This window comes from Zalophus californianus, chromosome 2, assembly GCF_009762305.2.
Source record: "Zalophus californianus isolate mZalCal1 chromosome 2, mZalCal1.pri.v2, whole genome shotgun sequence".
Lineage (NCBI taxonomy): Eukaryota > Metazoa > Chordata > Mammalia > Carnivora > Otariidae > Zalophus > Zalophus californianus.
In genome coordinates this window covers 143,089,545-143,109,896 of record NC_045596.1, presented here as the reverse complement: position 1 = coordinate 143,109,896, position 20,352 = coordinate 143,089,545, and the positions used below count along the sequence as shown (strand labels likewise).

Genomic DNA, 20,352 nt, shown 5'->3' with positions numbered 1-20,352 from the left:
CCCTAGTAATCGTTGTGACTTCTAGGCTCTGATGCACATTAGTGCTGTTTGTTGCCTTTGCTTTTAACTTGCTCATTTCTATCTTCTTTATTATTAACACATGAAGGAATAATGGAAGTGAATGTTTAAATGAGCCAGGAAACCTTCTAATGCTAAAACAAAACACAAGCAAACCCACTTCTTAAATTTAATTCAGCTGTGTGTTACTTCTCTATTCCAAATCCACAGAGTTTAAAGCTATAGAACAAGTAATAAGTTTGAATTCTTAATGCGATTATGTATTAAACATTCAGCTTGTAAAGATTATTTATGCCTCATGCAAGGCCAATTATTTATATAATATGGAAATAACATTTATATTTCCTAGCTTATGAAATTTAACTGTGGCACACAGGTCTTTATAAAAGCTTGCCACTTGTATACATAATGCAATTTGAGGAAACATCAAGTTGCAAAACACCCCTTCCAAACTCCAAGTGCAGCACAGAGTAACTTAGCAACACAACAAAACAAAGTAAAACATTCATGTTTAGATTTAGTCGTGTCTTAAGATAGGATTAGAGTCTAAAACTGCATTTGTGATCCTCATTTTGGCATCATGTTTGGTGTAGCACTGCATAATCACTCATTATTTCACTCAACTATGTGATTGCTTTGGTCTCTCATGAATTGCCCTAGCAGCACACACTGAGTGTGATACACAGTGTCCAGTATATGTTTAGAGCTGTGTGTTCCATCCCAAGTAGAATTTGGATGCAGTCAACAATATCTAATGTGTTTCTTATTCCCAAAAGATGAACCCAGGTGGAAAAATATTCTATAAAATATTCTGCTGAACTTTAGTATTTCTCTCTTTCCTTGGTTCTCACCCTTTCTCTTGGCTGCTCTCTGTAATTACTTTCCACTGCTCAGGGAAGCTCTGCCGTCTGTGTTTCATTACTGAGCTCATTTTTTCGCTCCAGCCTTTTCCTCTTTCCCTTGGTCATTTCACATTATGTACACTACAGTGTACCAGAACAATCAGATGTCGCTGTCTCCCTTTCAAACCAAATACATTTAAAGTGTGAAAAAAGTTTAAGGTAACCAGAGGGTATCGAGGAATCGGGGAATCAACTTAAGTTTTGACTATATGCTTTTGGGATTAATGTATCCTAAAAAATTCAGCTTTCGGGGCACCTGGTGGCTCAGTCCTTAAGTGTCTGCCTTGGGCTCAGGTTGTGATCCCAGGGCCCTGGGATCGAGCCCCACATCGGGCTCCCTGCTCTGCGGGAAGCCTGCTTCTCCCTCCCTCACTCCCCCTGCTTGTGTTCCCTCTCTAGCTGTGTCTGTCAAAATAAATAAAATCTTTAAAAAAAAAATTCAGCTTTGACTTTTCAAATTTTTCTCAGTGCCTTATATCGTGCTTCTTTTGAATCATGTTTTTTTTTTTTTAAAGATTTTATTTATGAGAGGGAGAGGGCACACGTGCGCATGAGCGAGTACGAGTCGGGGGGAGGGGCAGAGGGGGAGAACCAGGCTTCCCGCTGAGCAGGGAGCCTGATGTGGGGCTCGATCCCAGGACCCTGAGATCATGACCTGGGCCATCCTCCAGGCACCCCTCAAATCATATTTTAATTCATAAATTACAAGAATGGCAAAATACCTTAATATACAATAACATAAAGTAGAGATTAAAACTGTTAAACATTTCTGTTATGGTATTCCTATAAGCAACAAAGGATAACTTATATCAAGGATTAAGTAAAAAAATGGTCTGCTGTTTGTCATGGTTTAAATACCTCTTTGTCTTTCTAATGGGTAGTGAAGTCTGTCCAGTTTCTAGGTGATAGCTCACAAAATGTCCATCTGGTATATCTGCACATACCTGCTACTGAAGATGCCAGGAGAGAGCGGGAGTTCTATTCTTGAAATTAAAATCAACCAGGCAACATGCTGAGACTTGAAATGGCAATTAATACCAAGTACCCTAAATATAAAAATTCTCTCACAGCAATTTTCATCTGACATCTACATGCCCACTTTTAGGATTTCCTCAGATTCTCTTCACAAGTTTCCCCTCCTATGCCTGCCTTTGCTCATTTAGGTAGAAAAGGAGACATAATTTAGTCTTACCCCCTTTAATTAGAATACGGGCTGGATCAGCTAACCTTGAGGGGCAGTTGGAATTCTAGGTTTTGGAACTGCTTTGGTTTCTGTGCCCTCTGGAGTTCTTGGACTCTTTTGCTGCCCCTGACAGAACCAGAGCAGTCGTACTCCTGTTTGCTGAAATCACGTGGGATATTCTGTTCTGGGCTGGGCTCTTGGCTACCTGACATAAACCGGTCCACTTCTCATTTCTTTGTCTTCTCTTCAAAGGGTAGAGGCCAAGAACGAGAGAGGGTTAACTTTGGGACGTGTCCTGGGATTTGGTAAAGCAGAATTCACTGGGGACTGGAACGAGGGCCTTGACAGCTCTCTTTTGGGCCTTCCCTTGGCCCTGAGTGTGCTGGGAGCAGAGCAACTTCCCAGCTTCATGTGTGGCTCCTGTCAGCTGTGCTGGGGGTGCGGCCCGTCACGAGCCCACGGCTCCACATGGCTCCCTCCGCCCAAGCCCACCGCTGTGGCAGTTGTGGCAAAGCCACATCCGCTACCTAACGGACTCCTTTCCCATGGGGGTGGTAAAAAGGAAAAGCCAGAAGGTCAGAGGACCACACATCGGCAACATACTGGGGAGAAACCCCATCCCGAACTGACTTGCTTACTCCAACAGTAGGACTGGAATATCTAGAAACAGACCATCCTCTATACCCTAATTCCACAGGCTTCCACTCTCTTTCAGGGCTGCTGCTTTAAGACAGGGTTATTAGTGCCTCTGAATTAAAATAATGACAATAACGAGCTTTTACTGAAAGCCTGTCACGTGCCACGCAGATGGAGTGCATGACTTAAATCCATATGATTATTCTCATTTCACAGAAGAGGAAAGAGAGGGTAGGTGACTTGCTAAAGGTCACATGAGTGGTGAGGTGCAGAGGCAGAAATTCAACTCAGATCTGTCTGATGCCAAAGTTCATGCTCCTAACCCCTGAACTCCTCGTGTATACTTAGGCTTTTCAGTAGCACCAGCACTATTTCATTCTTTCTATTTCTTTCCCTTCCTCCTCTTCTGTGTTCCTAAGGGGATCTTCAGCAGCCCTCCTTCATCTAGTGACTTCATCATAACCCGTCAGTAGTTTACATGCTTGGAGGCTGGCATGCAGTCTCCAACTCTGCTCATGGCCAGTACAGTACCCCCCTCGTTTAGATTTTCCACATGTAAAACTACATTAGTATAATTTGAAGAAGACTAGGAGCAGACTCATAATTGCAAATTTTACATTTATGTTCTTTGTTCTAGAAAACCGCTGACTCCAATAACGGTTTAAAACATTCACTAGGAAAAATGCCTCAAAATTAACATCAGGACCAGGACTGGCAAGTGCTTAAGGAACACAGTTAATTCGACCTCTTATAATACATTCCAACCTTTCTAGGGGAGACAGGGATAAAGGACCTAGTATGAAGAAAAATTTTGGATTTTTTTGAGTTCTCCACTACTATTTTAATAGGCAGAAAACTGAAAATTGAAATTTGTTAATAACAGTCAAGGAAACATACTGAAAATATAATAAGAAAAAAGCAAGTTCCACTTCTTTTCCCTCAAATGCTCCAAACATGAACACTAAGTATTACAATGTAACTTTTAGTAAAAGTTGTGCTTTTGACCATTTTTCAAGGTGACAGTCATATATGCACTGATTGAAAAATGAGAACCTCAAGAAAATACGTATTTAATATGGAAACTGCTGACAGTGATGAGTTCCCTGTGTGCCCTATCACCACCTGATTTTTGGGTAATTAGAATTTCACTCTAATCTTAATATTTCAGAAATAGATGTTTATGTGACAATGTAATATTAGGATAAACACTGCACAAACTTTTAGAAGTGTATAAGCTTTGCTGAAATTATTTGTATAATTTTCTAATACTTCATGTTTCCTTCAAAAGAAATAATGAAATATGGAATGATATAAAAAGGTCAGAGATTTTAAAAGCATGACTGGACAATCTTCATTATATAATAAAATTGTTAATTTTAGCTTCTTTTTTTTAAAGCGTGCTATTTACATGACTTCTGCCGACTTTGTAAAATTACCCTGTCATACATTGAGCTCTGAAGGTACAAAATCACTTCTTACTCATTTTTGCATCCTCCCTACCCAGCACAGTGCCTAAAACATACCTGACCCTCAGAAAAGAACTTGCAGGCTTGACTTAGGAACCTGATACCCAGTAGCTGCCTACTAAATTCTAAGTAGTCAGCTGATTTTTTGACCCTAAATCTAAGGCCAAAAACAAGAGAAAACATGTGGATGGAAACTAATCCTGAATGCCATACACAGATGCTATCAAAATTATAATTTGTCTACACTTATATACTTAAATTCCATTGAATTAAGTAAGTGTATGTATTTCTTTAAATTTAAGTATTTTACTTTTTGAGGATTTTTTTACTATAGCATATTTATGTATGCCACTCACTATCCTTTTTTTTCTTCTTCAAGAACTTAATCCTATCTGAAATGATATTATTTATATATGTGTTTACTGGCTTATTTTCTACCTCAGGACTTTGTTCTGGCCACCACTGCAACCCCACCACAGGCATAAGAAGTGTACCTTTTAGGCACTGATTAAGATTTGCAGGACGAATACACATCTGCACTGGAATTATTCATGTGAAAAACACCTGATGGAATAAGTAAATACTAATGAAACAAAGAATTTTTCTATCCTCCGAAACCAAAATGGATATAGAATTTGGGGAGATAGTTGCAGGTCAAAGAAACATGATTCCACCTTTTAATTAAACAGTTCCTTTCTCCAAATAAATGCCTGTAAGAGCTATGCACAGAACTGAAGCCAGACCTATACCCTTAATCTTTACCTGAGGGTTTGCAGCCATAATTGTGTAATTGCCATCATCATCTAGGGTGGAGGCCGTGGTGTGGAGAGAGCAGGTCCCGTCAAGATCTCTTTGAATGGTGTAGTGATCATTCTTTGGAGAGATCTGCTTCCCATCTTTAAACCAATAGATCTGTGAGAGCAAACAGTGATGGAAGATTAAGGATGTGTGCAGTACTACTCTATTAGGGGGACTGGTAAATACTAACGGTGTGGCCTGCAGAGCTGATCGGAGTTTTCATGTTAAAATGTTAAACAGAACATCTTAATAGGAAATTGATTTTTGAGTGAAAAAACTAGGCAACAAACAGGTTTAATTCTATTTTAGTTTTTAAAAATTATATATCTTTTTTTAATTTTAAAATGTGTGTAAGTATTCACATTATTCACATACTTTTTACATATTATTTATATGGAGGGATCTATATTGAACGTGGACAGTGGTTAGTTCTAGGGTGGCTCTACAGGCATTTTTCCTTTTGCTTCTATTTTCACATGTACTGAATGAAATGCACTGAAGTAAAATGTGTTACTTGTAAAGCAAAGGGAAGAAGGTAAAAAGGTTATTTTAGAGAATAACAGACCCCAACTCTAACCATTCTGCTGAATTGTGTTAGATCAAACGGCAGTGAGGAAGGAGCAACAGTAAGGGGTTGGTGATGGGTGAGCTCTACTGCTTTAACTCTGGGCCAAGGAGCATATGCTCAAAGGGGGCACCTGGGTGGCTCAGTCGGTTTAGCGTCTGCCTTCAGCTCAGGTCATGATCCCGGGGTCCTGGGATCGAGTCCTGCATCGGGGTCCCTGCTCAGTGGGGAGCCTGCTTCTCCCTCTGCCTGCTGCTCCCCCTGCTTGTGCTCTCTCTCTCTGTGTCAAATAAAGTCTTTAAAAAAAATTATAGGGCGCCTGGTTGGCTCAGTTGGTTAAGCGACTGCCTTTGGCTCAGGTCATGATCCTGGAGTCCCGGGATCGAGTCCCATGTCGGGCTCCCTTCTCAGTGGGGGGTCTGCTTCTCCCTCTGACCCTCTTCCCTCTCGTGCTCTCTATCTCTCATTCTCTCTCTCAAATAAATAAATAAAATCTTAAAAAAATATATAAAAAAGTTTGTCCACTCTCCCCACTCTGTTAAAGAAAACACAGTAGTATTTAAACTTACAATAATTTTCCATAATATTTTAACTTGGTTTGATAGAAAATCAAATGTGAAGAGTAAAGTAAAAATAAATCTGGACTAAATAACACATTTTAAAATGGTCAAACTACCTCTTTCACAGGTCCTACCACCTTCCCTGATCTTTAAATAAAATCACTGGTCCACGGATCCCTCATGATTTAGTTATTATTTCTGACAGCGGAGACATGGGGCCATGATAATGAATCACAGGGCCAGCGGCCCTCACATGACTGAGATGCTGAACCAATGCCTGCATCAACCCACCTTCAGACTTAACGGTTAGGGAACTAAACAAATCCCCCTTTGTAAAGCCGCAAGGAGTTCTTTGTTGTCAGCTGTTGTTCCTGGCATCCTAAAGCATTCCTAACTCATTCCTAACAGAAGAAACCTACTTTAGAACCTTCAGTTTTTAAAATGCACTTCTTCCTTAATGTAAATCCATATGCAAATTGAGACCACAACTGGCACTCAAATTCAACTTTCTATGAAAGCCTCTGAATCTGAAAAATCTTTTTGAAACTTATATTTTAAGAAAGGAACAGCTAGAAGTATATAGCACTAAATAAGCGCATGAATAATAATTGGGATCTGACTGCTGAAACTTTTCCAACCCCTATTTTTTCAATTAGCTCTGAATTTACAGACTGTATTATTAATCTCCAGAATCTAAAAATGGATCATCAACTAGACTCATAACTCTCAGTTCTAAAAATTAAATTAGATAAAGCATGATATTTCATAATTATCATTCTCTTCTTGGTGGTTTTATGTTTTCTGATGGAAGCAGCTGTGATTAGTATACAATTTCTTCCTTTTGCATTCTTGCCACGCCAGTTCTTCAGACTTGTTTCTTTCCTTTAATCATACTTCTCACCTTCATTGTACTTGGAATACGACTTTCAAATGAGAATTAAGAAGAAGTAGTTCCAACAATTTTACCAAGACTGCTAATCAGAGGGAAGGGGAGGGTACAAGAGATGAAAACAGGGTGAATTAGAAATTCTTTCCCGTCTTCTCATGTTTCCATATGGAACAAGCATGTCAAGGGCAGAAAACAATGAAAAAAAAAAAAAAAAGCAAAAAAAAAAGGATGTAATTTTTTTTAGACATGATGAATATCCCATACTTTAATAGTCCTAATGTAATTTATATACCACGTGTGGAAGAAAAAGAACCACAGTGAGGACAGGAGGGAGGAAGGGGAAGAAGGAAGGTGAAAGAAGACAATAAAAATTCTTAAAAAATTAAGCCTCTCACAGCTGTGAAACATTTAAATTCCTACTAGAAAAGCAGAGTTATGTTAAACACAACGGCTCATCTTTCAGGTGAACACAGCGTTCTTTAAAACAAGAATTAGTGATCTTAGAACTTAATTAATGACCTTAAGCCTTGAGTAAGATTTAAAAATAACAAGGGATCTTTGTGAAGATTTTGGAAGCTTAACATACAATTTCTTGTTGAGTTTCATTCATAAGCTGCACATTTATTTTTAGTACATGAATTTGTATGTTTGTGAATACAGAGCAATTATCCAAATGATGCCAAGAATAAAGAAGTTTTCTCTAACAGTTTATTATTATGAAAGTCTCATCTTATTAGAAGGTAGATATGCATTTGAAAACTGAAGGCTATTTTCTTTGCTCTTTCTCTGTGATACCACTGTTAAGCTTTTAATTTCAGTGAGTGTATTTTTCATTTCTATATGCTTATTTTACAAATTTGCTTGGGCTTTGGTACTGTCCTGTTAAGTTTCTATTTCTTCTATTTCTTTTTATTTTTTAAAAAGATTTTTATTTATTTACTTGAGAGCGAGAGAGAGTAGCAAGCATGGGTGGGGTGAGGGGCAGAGGGAGAAAGCAGAATCCCCGCTGAGCAGGAAGCCCGTTGCAGGACTCCATCCCAGGACTCCCGGGACCATGACCTGAGCTGAAGGCAGACACTTAACCCACTGAGCCACCCAGGTGCCCCCAGTTTCTATTTCTTTTAAAATCGTTTCAATCATTTTAAACATAGTTATTTTATAGTTTGCTTAAGGCCATTCAGTAGTGTGCAATACTGGAGCTTCTATTTTCTTGTTTCTTTTGCTACTGATCCTCCTTATTTGTTTCTCATATGGTTTGTAAGTTTTTACTGTGAATTTCTTCTTCCTCCCTCTTAACCTACCGAAGTTTGATATGCCCCAAATTGTAAGAGTGTTCTAGGGCAGTTTTTGCTTGCTTCTGCCAGAAACAAGGATTTTAATCATCCTGGACTAAATTTCATATTAATTTTGCAGCTTTTGGTTTCATATCATATGAAAGTGTAAATGTGGAGTTTCCATTTCTCATGGGCACCTTTTTTATTCTTTTCTTCCAAGTTCCAGGGAAAAGTGTAATTCTGTTTATTGCTTTCTGGACTAGTGAGCAATTATTCTCGCCTCCCTTTACAGACTGGGCAACTCTATCCAGCTGTTTCCATGTGTCTGTAGGAAGAGGACTTCAATCTAGGTCAGCCTAGTCCTCTTGAGTATCAGAAGTTCCTTTGAATATCCTTTCTCACCAGTATTCTGGCCCCTAGTCCCTTTGTAAATACAGGAAGCTTTGGTTTTGTAGATTAAAGATCTGAAGTTTTTATAATCCATGGTAAGCACTGCTTCTCTGTATGATACACAGCATGGGGTTGGTGTTCAAGCCTGACCGCTCACCAGCTCCCTAACCTTGGGCAAGTTAATCAAACCTCACTGAGCTCAGTTCAGTCACCTGCAATTTGGAAGTGACACTGATAACAGCACATGAGTAAATGCTGTAGGCGTACGAAAAGGTCTTGGCGATTAATTGTTATTTTCCTCTTCTATTCTCCAAACCCAAACTCTACCCTTCTACTCTTTTTGGTTTCTAATGCCTCCTGAGGAAGGCCCTGAACTTAAATAGTACTTCAAACATTTTACATCATGGGTCCTGAGAAAGGTAGTCTGTATCTCTTCCTCCTATTATACACACTGTATTTTGGAAGCTAAACTTCCGCAGAAAACAGGACTCTTAAAAAGCTATGTTTTCAGCTTACCTTTGGCTTTGGATTCCCAGTCACCCTGCATGTGAAAGTTACAGGCATTCCCTCAAAGATCTTGTAATGTTTCAGCTTCATCTCAAAGAACGGCGCCACTCCATTATCCACAGGCACATCCCCGTATTGAATGTCATCACCTGATTCATCCACAGGAGACCTTTCTAGCCTGTACTCGATTTCACTGATGAGTCTCTGTTCACAGCTGGAGACTTTGTATTCCTGTATCAGGCAAAAAAAGGTCATGTTAGCAACCTCAGTCCCTTGTGGTCCCATGTGTCTCAGGAGTCTTATTCTCCTCTCCAGTGAGGCACTCAGAAGACAGTGATCTTTTTACCAGAGACTTAAAAACAAGTCTGAGCCCAACCCAATTCCATATAAAACAAAAAACATCTGGAAGTAAGTATACATGATATTTCAAACTGTCTTCAGGTCTTATCATCGTCCTCCCCCAAAAAAACTATGAAGATGAATTTCTTTCTCTTTTCTCTTGGGGGTGTGGGGAAAGAAAGAAAAAGGCAACAGCTTTGTATTCCTAAACTGTTCATAAAAATAAAACACGATGGAACACCGGTTTCTTTCTGTAGGTGAAAGCTGTGCAGGGCAGTGCCACACTTCAGAAAGGTGGCAGTGCGCGTGGCTATAGCAGCTGCAGGGTACAGAGCATTTCAGCAAGCAGATAATGGAAAACATGGCATTTTTTTTTTCACTCCTAATAATCCTCAGCCACATAGCCTCTGAACTCCTCCTCAGCTTTGCAGCTAGTAGGAACTACTCTCCACCCTCTTTAAAAGAAAAATGGAATTGACAGTCAAAATTCTGATTAAAAAGACAAAAGCAGAGTAGCCATCAACATCCTATGGTGATGAATGAAGGGGGATCCTACAGTTCACTTGCTTACAAAAAGCACAATGGAAACAAGGCAGCCCATTATAAAATACTGTCTTTAGTAACAAATAAAAGATGTTTTAACTAGGTTTTCTCATAAAGAAGCTACCCCACCTTTAAAAAACTGTTTTGTTGTCTTGAGGGAAGAAATACAACAGTATGAATAAAACTGCAAAAAATACAGGAGTTGTTTTGTTTTAATTACTATCAAATTAATCAGTTTAAGAATCAGCGCGTTTCCCCCCAGAAAGGTGTAACAAATGAGAAACTTTTAACAATTTACAGTTCAGAGTATTCACTAGTGACAGAATCCAAGTTTGTAATATACGACAAAAAGCACACTACAGTAATTCTGTTCATCTGGTATTAAAACAGACACTGGTCACAGTATTTGTAATTAATATATGGCAGTCAAGACAGATACACAGGTAAACGAGGAAGAACACAAGAAAACAGATACAGTGAAAGACCGGAAGGAGAAGAAAGGTGAATAGCTTAACCTTTTGACCGTCCAGAGGACTCCCTACAGAAGCATGAGGAGACCCAATTTCCTGTAATGGTAGAAAAAAAGAAGTGAAGACTAATAACAGAAATAAGAATCTAGCAAGATTTCTAGTTTTCTTTCTTAAGTGAAATTTTTGTGGCAGCAATATTTAACACAGAAAAATCTTCAGATACTGAAGGCAGAGCTATTTCTCAACATCTCTGAGAGTTTACTTGATCCTTTAAACGTTTTAAAAAGCTTCCTTTAATCTTGAGACTACATCTGGAAACTCCAAGCAGAAGCAGTGGAGATTATAAAACAGCTACATCAAATCCGTGAAGGGACTTTTTTTTGGCGGCAGCAGGGGTACAAAAATAGCCATTTAGGTTTTCTGCTGATTAGTGATTTCTAACTGTATATGTGAAGGAAAAGAAAGACATTTTTTTCTATACAGATATTTTACTTTGACTAGATGTTAAGAACATAAATGGAAATATTCACTACCTATTTCGCACAGTTTCAGTGAAAATAGGTTTCTCCCCAGAAGCGGTTTTGCATTAAAACACAGGACGGGAAAATCAGAACGATACTTAAAAGGAGACTAAACTGATCAGTAAGAAGATAAAAAGAACAGGTATCACTGACTGAAATAACTCTTATCAATCACTTAACACCCCTGTCTGGCACATGCTATGTGCTCAGTAAATATTAGCTGTGAGCGTGACTGGTGATATTAATACTGCTTTTCTTTGACTTGCCCTCTACTTCCCACAGAACTGATCCCAAGAACAGTGTCCACAAAGAGGATGGGCAGAGGGGGCAGAATAATTACTATTTCTCTTAATTAGTCCAGAGGAACACAGTACCTGATTAGCTGTTTCCTCTTCTGGCTCCTGAATATTAAAGACAGCTGCACTGTCAGCACCTAGCAGTCGACGAGCCATTCTCTCTTCATAGGTTAGCCTCTGAGCAAAGTAAGTCACAGAAATTACAAAGTTAGAAAATTCACAATTACATACTGCCTCACGATAAGGAATTTTAAAAAATGAGTTTTGGTGTTTTCTGTAACTATTTTCTCTCAACCTTCAGATGCCTGTATGTAAAAGGGGTCTGTTTCTTTCCCTTCCCTCTGGTGTTCTGTCACCTCCTCTTCCGGTCTTAGTGGCTTAATCCAGTGTTGGGGGCCACCAACTGGTACAGCCCAAATTCAAGGTGAATATAATAACCAAACAAGGCAGCAGCCGCACAGAAAATAGCTGTCATGTCCTAATCCTTCATGATACATATAGAGAAAAGAGATATTCAAATAGCAAAATCTTTTTTTTAAAGGAAATGGTCTTTCCATAGCCATCTACAAGCTTCAAACCAGACTAGTGGGCTCCCAGCCTCTGGTAAGGGAAGTTTTAGACCAGCGGGCAGCGGTGGTCCCCTCTGCTTGGGGTTCTCAGCTCTATGGACATTTCCTAGGCTGCTGTGTAGCAGGTGAATGTAGGCCAATTGTAAAGGTCCACAAAGAATGGTCACACATGGCTGACTTAGCAAAAGGACTGCGAAAGATACTTGCCAAAGCTAATATCCGTAATTCGAGATTCTGCTCAGAGGCAGACTGCTTGCCTGCCCATCAGGCAAAGTGGCAATGTTTTTGCATCTAGCAGCCAGGACTCTAGATTTGGCCAAAACACATTTGCGGGGCCATTCTTACACAGAAGAAATGCCAGCATTTTTGTTCTCTCTGTTGGGCTGTTTCCTGCCTTTGAGTTTTGGTTCTAAAATGCCTTAGAATTACAGATCTGGGAAGAACTTTCAGAGACCCTCTGTCCCATAAACAAGTGTTTGATTAAAAATAGGGAATAATTAGTAAGGCAGAATCTTAAAAAAATACAGAAGTTACTTCAGTAAACTTCCCAACTTCTGAACATAGATGCAAATTCTATTGGAAACTCTCTAATCAGGAAAATATGTTGAATAAATTTATAATTTCCAGTAATTGCTGGTTCTAGTCCCAGCTGAAACCGGGAAGTGAAACACGTCAGTGCCAAATGACAAATAGTCCTAAAGTTCGTATTATTTAGTAAAGAAGGGGTGGGGATACGACGAGGTAGGTGTTTGGTGCATGGACTGTCTCAGTCCAAGTATGTTGTTATTAAAATTAATTTTCTCACATCTGTTAAAGAATCACTGAATTCAATTTTCAAAAAGAGTTTTAAATACCTGCTCTCTTAAAAGCCTTCCTAATGTTTTCGTGGAGAACTGCATCAACATCAAAGGTAGGACTGGAGTAATGTCCACCCTTTTCCTTATAAGCAGAAATATCAATTTGCTACCTAGTCCTTTGCCAGAATGCACCTGCTACCAGTAAAAGCCAAATTTACTTCAGTTTTGTTTCTAAACCACTAGGCCATGTGGATATCCAAGCCCTGTCCACAGAAGCCAAAAATAAGTAACAGAATAATATGCAACACTAGGAAAAAGTTGTCCTTTTAAACTCTCGAATGCGGAAATCTATGGAACTTGTGAATGTCCTTTGCTGCTAAACAGATCGATAAACATATAATATACATAGTATGCTCTAACAGCTTAAGTCTCTTTAACCAAGAGACTCTTAGTCCATAAGGAACATTTAAACAGAGACCCAAAAAACCGCAAAAAACTGGAGAAATGTCTCTACTTGCCTTGAGTAAGTTCCCATAAGTATTTGTTTTAATCTTTCAAAGGCTTTAGTTGACAGAGCCAGGGGAAACTTCCAGAGTATGCACATTTACACATGCAATTACTTATTTCAGGGAGAAAAATATTTTTCCCTTTGTGAAAATCTTCTATTCTCAATGAAATGAATGACCAACACAAGATCTCATTAGAATTTTAATCTTCCTGAACTCAGATTAGGATGCCCTAATAATTAAAAGCAGCATTCAGGACCCCTCCTCTACCCTCCACCTTTCCAATCGAACATGCTCTGTTCTCACATTTTTATTTATCAATGTGTGAGAATTAAAATTCCTAGAAAACATATTTAACACAGAGTGCTTTCTACTCTGAAAAAGGTATCTGAGAGGGAGCTTTTATACAAAGAGGCCCTTTTCTTCTTCTACTTAAGAGCCGGACCAATTTTTCTGGTGATAATTCCAAAATAAAGCCACCAAAGGCTCCTTTTCTTCACCTGGGAAATCTTATTTGTGAGACTTCCTGTCCCCTTAAAAATACTCGGATGTAGTAAGAGGAAGGGTCGGTAAAAAACGAGAAACAACTGGTGAGGAAACATTTAAGTCCGATGGTGAAAACATCTTCTACACATATATTGTTTACCAGATCTACCGTACAGATAGCAGAACAATACCGTGAAACAAGCGTTACCCTTTCAGATTACGGAATCAGTATCTAGTAATGGTCTCCCAGAACAGTACTGGACTTCAGGGGCCGTTTCCTCAGTAAAGATAGTCTTTGTATAGAAGGAGTACATGCCAGAGAATCCACATTCTCCTTTTGGTACTTGTGGTAGATATAGATCATTCCAGAGCATACCTTCCCCCTCCTACCCAGCCCAGATTTGTTCCTTTTTCTTTGTAATGCTGCAATTCCTCATTTGTTTTACTCCCCACCGTAAAATCAGCCCTTCCTCTTTATCTCCAACTTGCTAACTTCACTCCAAGAATGCAGGAAAGAGTGGAGGCCAAGTAGAGGGAAGCCTTTCCACTTTTCTCCCTTTCCCCCAGATTCAGGCCATAATGCTAAGAAGAACACAGATTTAGGGGTAATGAAATCAATTTTGTGGACAAAGTATAAGAACCAAAGTGAAGGAAGAACTCTCTGACGTGGGCAGCTAATATTCCAAGTTCAGGCCCCAAATCCATCTCTGTGTACCGGCTGGCCGTTGTTCAGGAGGTCCTCCTTGAAGCGAAGTTTTCGTTCCAGGTCTTGAATGACAGCATCCTTTGTGCCTTGAATCTCCTCATCAGAAGCTATTCTAGCAGTTCTGTTGGCCTTCTTTGGAAATCCCCTGCAGGACAAAAGCACAAGGCAATGGAGTCACTTGTCAGGCACATAAATCCAAGTCAAACATTCAAGTCCAACAAAGACAGTACAATGTGTCAATGTCAATGCCCACTCTTCTGTAATGCTGTATCTATTCCCATTAATTATGGAAAGAACCATGAAAGCTGGTTTCGCTGTTTGGGTAACACTAACTGGAACCAGTTTTCAGAGAAAGTGGACATACTTTAGGGAGTGTGTCTCAGTGGTTAGACAAATGCCAAGAACAGGGAAGGCTTGTGTTTTAGTCCCAGGGAGGCAGCAATGTAAAGTGAAAACACAATGTGATTTGTAATCACAGCTGGGTTTAAAATCTGGCTCTGCCTGGTATTAGGTTTGTGACTTTGGGCAAGTTTCTTAACATTTCCTGTAAATAAGTACAAACATATATACCATAGATGGCTATTGAGAAGATTTGAGAGAGAACATTATTTCTTTCATACTTTCATAAGTTCAGTCCTTCTGATCCTTTGCAATCAATTTATTCAACAACAGTGTCTAGCTCATTCTAAGCAAATACTGTTGGTTATCTTCCCTTCTATCCTGATTTGATTAGAGGAGGCCAATGTTACAAAAGGTCTAGTTCATGCTAAAGGGCCCTAGAAGGTCTGAAGGTCCTGCTATGCCTGGTACCCCCCAACACCCCAAGCCTCCTAAACCTCCTGGAGAGCCTGGGGCTCTTAAATAAGTGACACCTCAGAACTTTTCTTTCCCAGGGCAGCAACAATGCCCTGGGCCATGTGAGCCAGGGGTCACTGGTGCTGGATGCTTGATGGGTGGGCAATCACTTTTGTTGGTGCCTTAAGCAATTTGCTTCCTACTTCCCTTCCTTTTCCCTCATAGGGCTGTGGGCAAAGATTCAAGAGAAATAGAATATACTATACGGTAGTGAAAATGAATGACCTGTAGCTACCCATATCGCCCAAGTTGAATTTCAAAGACGTAATGTCAAGTTTAAAAAAACCAAGTTAAAGAATACATAAAAGACGCTCCCGTTTATCAACAGACAAAAACTAGGCAGTCTTCTGCCAGGGCAGAGGTTCTTAAAGGGTGTTCTTTGGACCAGCGGCACCCACATCACCTGAGAAACTGTTAGGAATGCAGATTTTTGGACTCACTGCAGACCTACTGAATCAGAAACTCGGGTTAGGGTCCAGCAATCTGTGTTTTAACAAGTCCTCTAGGTGATTCTGATACATAAAAAAAGTTCGAGAAATAAACTTAGCGAAACATATTAAGACAAGAGAAGGATTAACTCAGAAATTCAGGGTAGTGGTTATCTCTCGGGGGGGGGGCAGTTCTGGACGTGACTGGGGAGGGTGACATAGGAAGCCTTCAAAGGTACTAGAAACAGGCATGATTTTTATTACTATTCTTTTAAACTATACATATACCTTGTATATGTTTCCTTATTTATATGTTTTATAATAAGACAATTTAAGTTAAAAGAAAGGTTTACTGCAAATGTGTCAAGGCACCATGTGCTGGATACCACGTCACTGATAAGGTAGAAAGCCCTAGTAAGGCTGAGGATGTAAATTAACACCAAAGTTCACCAAACTCTCTGCTTCTCACCATTTTACCCAAAAATGTAGGGAACAAGACAGTCACTACACTGGCAAGAGAAAACAGAACATCCTGAAACTGCAGTGCACTCCGCCCTCAGCAGTAATACCGTGGAATCCTGAGGCCTGTGCCCCTCCCGTCCGTTCCCGTTTCCTTGCTGAACCTCCCCTGATTTTGTGGGTTGTTCACCCTCCAATGTGCTTAGAGAAGGTGACCCCCTCCCCAAACTCAGGGGTGACTGACCTAAGTTGAGTGGTCTCAATCCCGTGGACAGTGGTTTGTGTGGCTAGAGGCATGTGATGGAGCCTTGCCGCTGAGATGGGGGCAAGGGGGAGGTGCTCTAGTTAAACATTTCTCACCTCTACAAACAACACACAGGAAGAAATGCCCCCCTTCTTTTACTGGCTACCACTGTGTCAAAATGCCCCAAACTGCCACACCCACACTGAGCATAAGGGGAGAACCTGCAACATGCTGATGGCGGCAGCTTGGAAAGACAGAGACCCCGGAGCCCTGATGATGTTTCTGGGACATGGGTGACCTACCCGTGGAGCCCCCTGCCCCTACACTTGTTATGTAGATCAATAAACCAGGAGCATTTAATCTACTGGTAGTCGAGTCTTCTGATGCCTATTGCAGAAAACACCCTGACAGCTTTTCCAGGTTCTTCCTTTTCTAGTCGTTTGCCCTGAAGTTCAAATGGAGGGGGTTAAACACTGGTATTAAAGAAAAGATTGTGATATCCTGTGTTTGAATATCAAAGACCAGGTCAGACTTTGTTGTATCCTACTGCCTGGGAATTGATCTTGGCTTTTAAGGAGCGGGGCAGTGAAGCTGTGACACATGAACAGCAAGAGCCATAGGAATCATGACTTCTAACCTCAATTTTTAGAACCATCCAGTCCTTCAATGAAAGTGTGTATTCTGTGCCAGCTTTCCTGGGCCCGGCGCCTCTGGCCCTTAGGACAGATGTCGTCAGCCTGCAGGCTTCAGTTTAATGTCCCCTTGGAAAGGAGGACCCTGACCAAGTCTACCCATTAGTTATTTATACCATGTTTCTTTTCTTCATAGCACTCATCAAACTTTATTAATATATGTTCTTGTTAATGCTCTCTCTCACACCCTGACTCTTTGGTTAATCACAGTGCTTGTCAAACAGCAGACCCGAAAATAATATTCATGGAGTAAGTGAATGGATGTACTATCTATCTTCACTTTTTTTTTTTTTTTTTAAAGATTTTATTTACTGGGGATGCCTGGGTGGCTCAGTTGGTTGAACATCTGCCTTTGGCTCAGGTCATGATCTCCAGGTCCTGGGATCAGGCCCTGAGTCGGGCTCCCTGCTCAGTGGGGAGTCTGCTTCTCCCTCTCCCTCTGCCTCTTTCCCCCTGCTTGGGCTCTCTCTTTCTCCAAATAAGTAATAAGTTTTTTTAAAAGATTTTATTTATTTACTTGAGAGAGGAAGAGCAGGGGTGGGAAGGGTGGGTGGGGAGGGGAAAAGGCAGAGGGAGAAACAGACTCCCCGCTGAACAGGGAGCCCGACTCAGAGTGATCCCAGGACCCTGGGATCATGACCCGAGCTGAAGGCAGATGCTCAACCGACTGAGCCACCGAGGCGCCCCTCTATCTTCACTTCTGATCTCTCTCTACCTTCCCCCCTCAGGCAAGAAAAATTGTCCCAAAGCCATCTATAATCAAACCACATGTAAAAAGTCAGGCTCAGAACACATACAAATTACACAGTTTTGGAAATAAAGTTCTGTGCTGCTTTTGACTAAAGCCTTAACATCTGCAAACTAGAAGAGGTACGTTCTAAAGTCACCTGAAAGGTAAAATGAAAGCCAGCTCTGTGTTACATCACATATTACTTGGAACACACGGGTTCCCATTATTACTTTAAACTTGACAACATAAATGAGTTGCACAACTGTGTGATGACATGTAGCATTGATGACAGAAGCTTCCCTGTGTCTCTGCGGGCACAATACACTGAGAGCCGTGTTCTCTGCACAAATAAGAAAGAAAGGGGCAAAGCGCGGCCATCAAGGACCGAAGAGATCACCTAAACAACAGAAACAGAGAACTGGTCTTTTAAAAGACAGCCACAAGTCGTCTTGAACAAGTAAACACCTGTCTGTTCACAACAGAATAAGTCCTGGGCTTACAAAGCATTTCTCAGTATTTCGGACTCTGTAGGGAACTCAGGCATGACTGCTCTGGGACATTTCATAGAGAAGCCATTCACCTTGGTTTGGGTTCTTGCCACCCAGATATTTTATTGTTTCAAAGAGTACAAATAAAATTACTCTTTGACCCAAATAAAAACCCTGATCATTCTATGTTTCTTTTAACAAGGGGATTCCCTAAACACAGCAAGATCACAAGCATTAGAGGAGCATTTACTTCATCTCTGTTTCCTGCTATTTTAAAGACATTATTTTCTTTTACAGAATTTAAGGTACACATATTTACTTGGTTCTGAACAATTAACACTGAAATCAAATCAATCAGTTGAAAGATTTTTAAATGTCTAACAGTCACTGCACAAATACTTATTGAGTATCTAGTACGGCACAATGCTGGGCAAACACATCAATACAGATTCTGTTAAGCCTGTAACTCCAGAGTTGGTCTGTAAGGTGAGTGACTGTGTCACCTGATGACTTCTTGGAATTCTGTGCAGTAGAAATCCTGTGCATAAAAGTGAAAAACAGGAATACAACAAAAGCGTTATCACTATAGTCTAAAAAGTATTCTACAGGACAAGGAGAAGATAGTCAAATCCTGCAGGGTGGTCTTTGGTTTCGGAGGGGTTGATAATCCAGTCAGAGAATAAATGGAGGAACAAGCCATGCTGTAGTAATTCTAGGTGCAATGGGAGTTAAAGAAGTCGAAGAGAGTGCTGGCTAGCATGACTGCATAAGACTCCCTGAAAGAGGTAGAATCTGGGATCCTGGAAGATGATGAGGTTGCAGACGAGTAGAGATGGGAGAGGAAGGAATTCAGACTCAGCAGGAATAAAGGTGCAGAAGGGATAATCTCATTTTTTATTGCTTAAAACACTGTGGTTTGGGCTAGTTACTAATGGCTACATGCCTCCAGTACCTCCTCTGTAAAGTGTAAAATGTGGGTATTAATAGCATATACCTCATAGGATTATTAGGAAAATGACACGAGCCAAGACATATTAAGCACTTGGATCCGTGCCCGGCATACTGAGGGCGGCTCTGGAGAGGCCAATGGGAACTGTCCAGTATGGAAGTGAATCAGGGAGACGAAACTGGCTGAGGGGAACAGAATGAAAGTGGGAAAGGAGTTTAAAAAGATGCTAAAAACTCTTGACTGGTTTCCAAAAGGGTGCAAATAACCTTTATTGATTGGCTTCTCAGTGTTCAACTCTGTTCTAGGTGCTCGGAATACAGTGTTGAACAAAACTAAGTGACTGTATTTAGAAAAAATATATTCTATGGTGGGGATGGCAGAGACAGGAAATAAAAGGGTGGAAGAAGGGACAAAGCAGGAGGGTGGTAAGTGCTACGAAGGGACGGGTGTGTGAGTGGATGACCGTATTACACAGTGTGGTCAATCACAAGTCTGAGGAGGTGACATTACCTCTGAGGCCCAAGTGACGGTATGAAGACCTACAGGGACAGCTAGGCGATGCAAAGGTCACTAGGTCTGAATGAATCTGGCAGGGTCACCAGGGCATTGTGAACCCTGAGGAAAGAGGTATAGGATACAGTACTTCTCACCCTTGTTTTAATATGGAACCTTTTCTTTTTTTCAGAGAGTATCTCATTTGGATTAACATAATTCAAAAAACACTTCAAGCAACTGTGTTAAAACTGAGCAAAGAGTTTAGAGTTCATATATAATGTTAAAGTAGAAACCAAAGTGGAGTATTCTTTTGTGGTGGAGGCAACAGAAAAGAAAAATAGTTACTAAGTTTTCGAGGCAAAGTTTTGGCAACTGAGTTTGTTTTCCTATAAAACTAATTCTTTGTTGGAATTTAACGTAAAGTGGCTGTGGCTGGTTCTCCCAAATGGCACCACTTTTGATAAATGAAGAGCAACAACTCATTAGGAAATTTTAAAAAGAGTACTTGGTGACAAAGAGATGATCTCCTTTCATGATGGTCTGTACAATTAAAAAATGCTTAAATGCTAATTCAAAGTAAACTGTTACTAA

The 20,352-nt window shown here is 40.3% G+C and overlaps 1 protein-coding gene across 11 annotated transcripts in view; it reads right to left on the bottom strand.

Annotated features, from left to right (window-relative positions):
- Positions 1–20,352, bottom strand: part of PALLD (palladin, cytoskeletal associated protein) — a 415,834-nt gene that overhangs the window by 15,974 nt on the left and 379,508 nt on the right. For 7 of the 11 annotated variants that reach the window (XM_027599246.1, XM_027599249.1, XM_027599254.1 and 4 more), the window contains 5 exons: positions 14,431–14,566; positions 11,436–11,534; positions 10,586–10,636; positions 9,198–9,419; positions 4,968–5,117 (listed from right to left, as the gene is read on the bottom strand). In XM_027599246.1, the coding sequence (XP_027455047.1) occupies positions 4,968–5,117; positions 9,198–9,419; positions 10,586–10,636; positions 11,436–11,534; positions 14,431–14,566 (658 nt within the window). The remainder of the gene's footprint in view (positions 1–4,967; positions 5,118–9,197; positions 9,420–10,585; positions 10,637–11,435; positions 11,535–14,430; positions 14,567–20,352) is intronic. The other 4 variants (XM_027599248.1, XM_027599250.1, XM_027599255.1 and 1 more) reach the window with 1 other exon arrangement.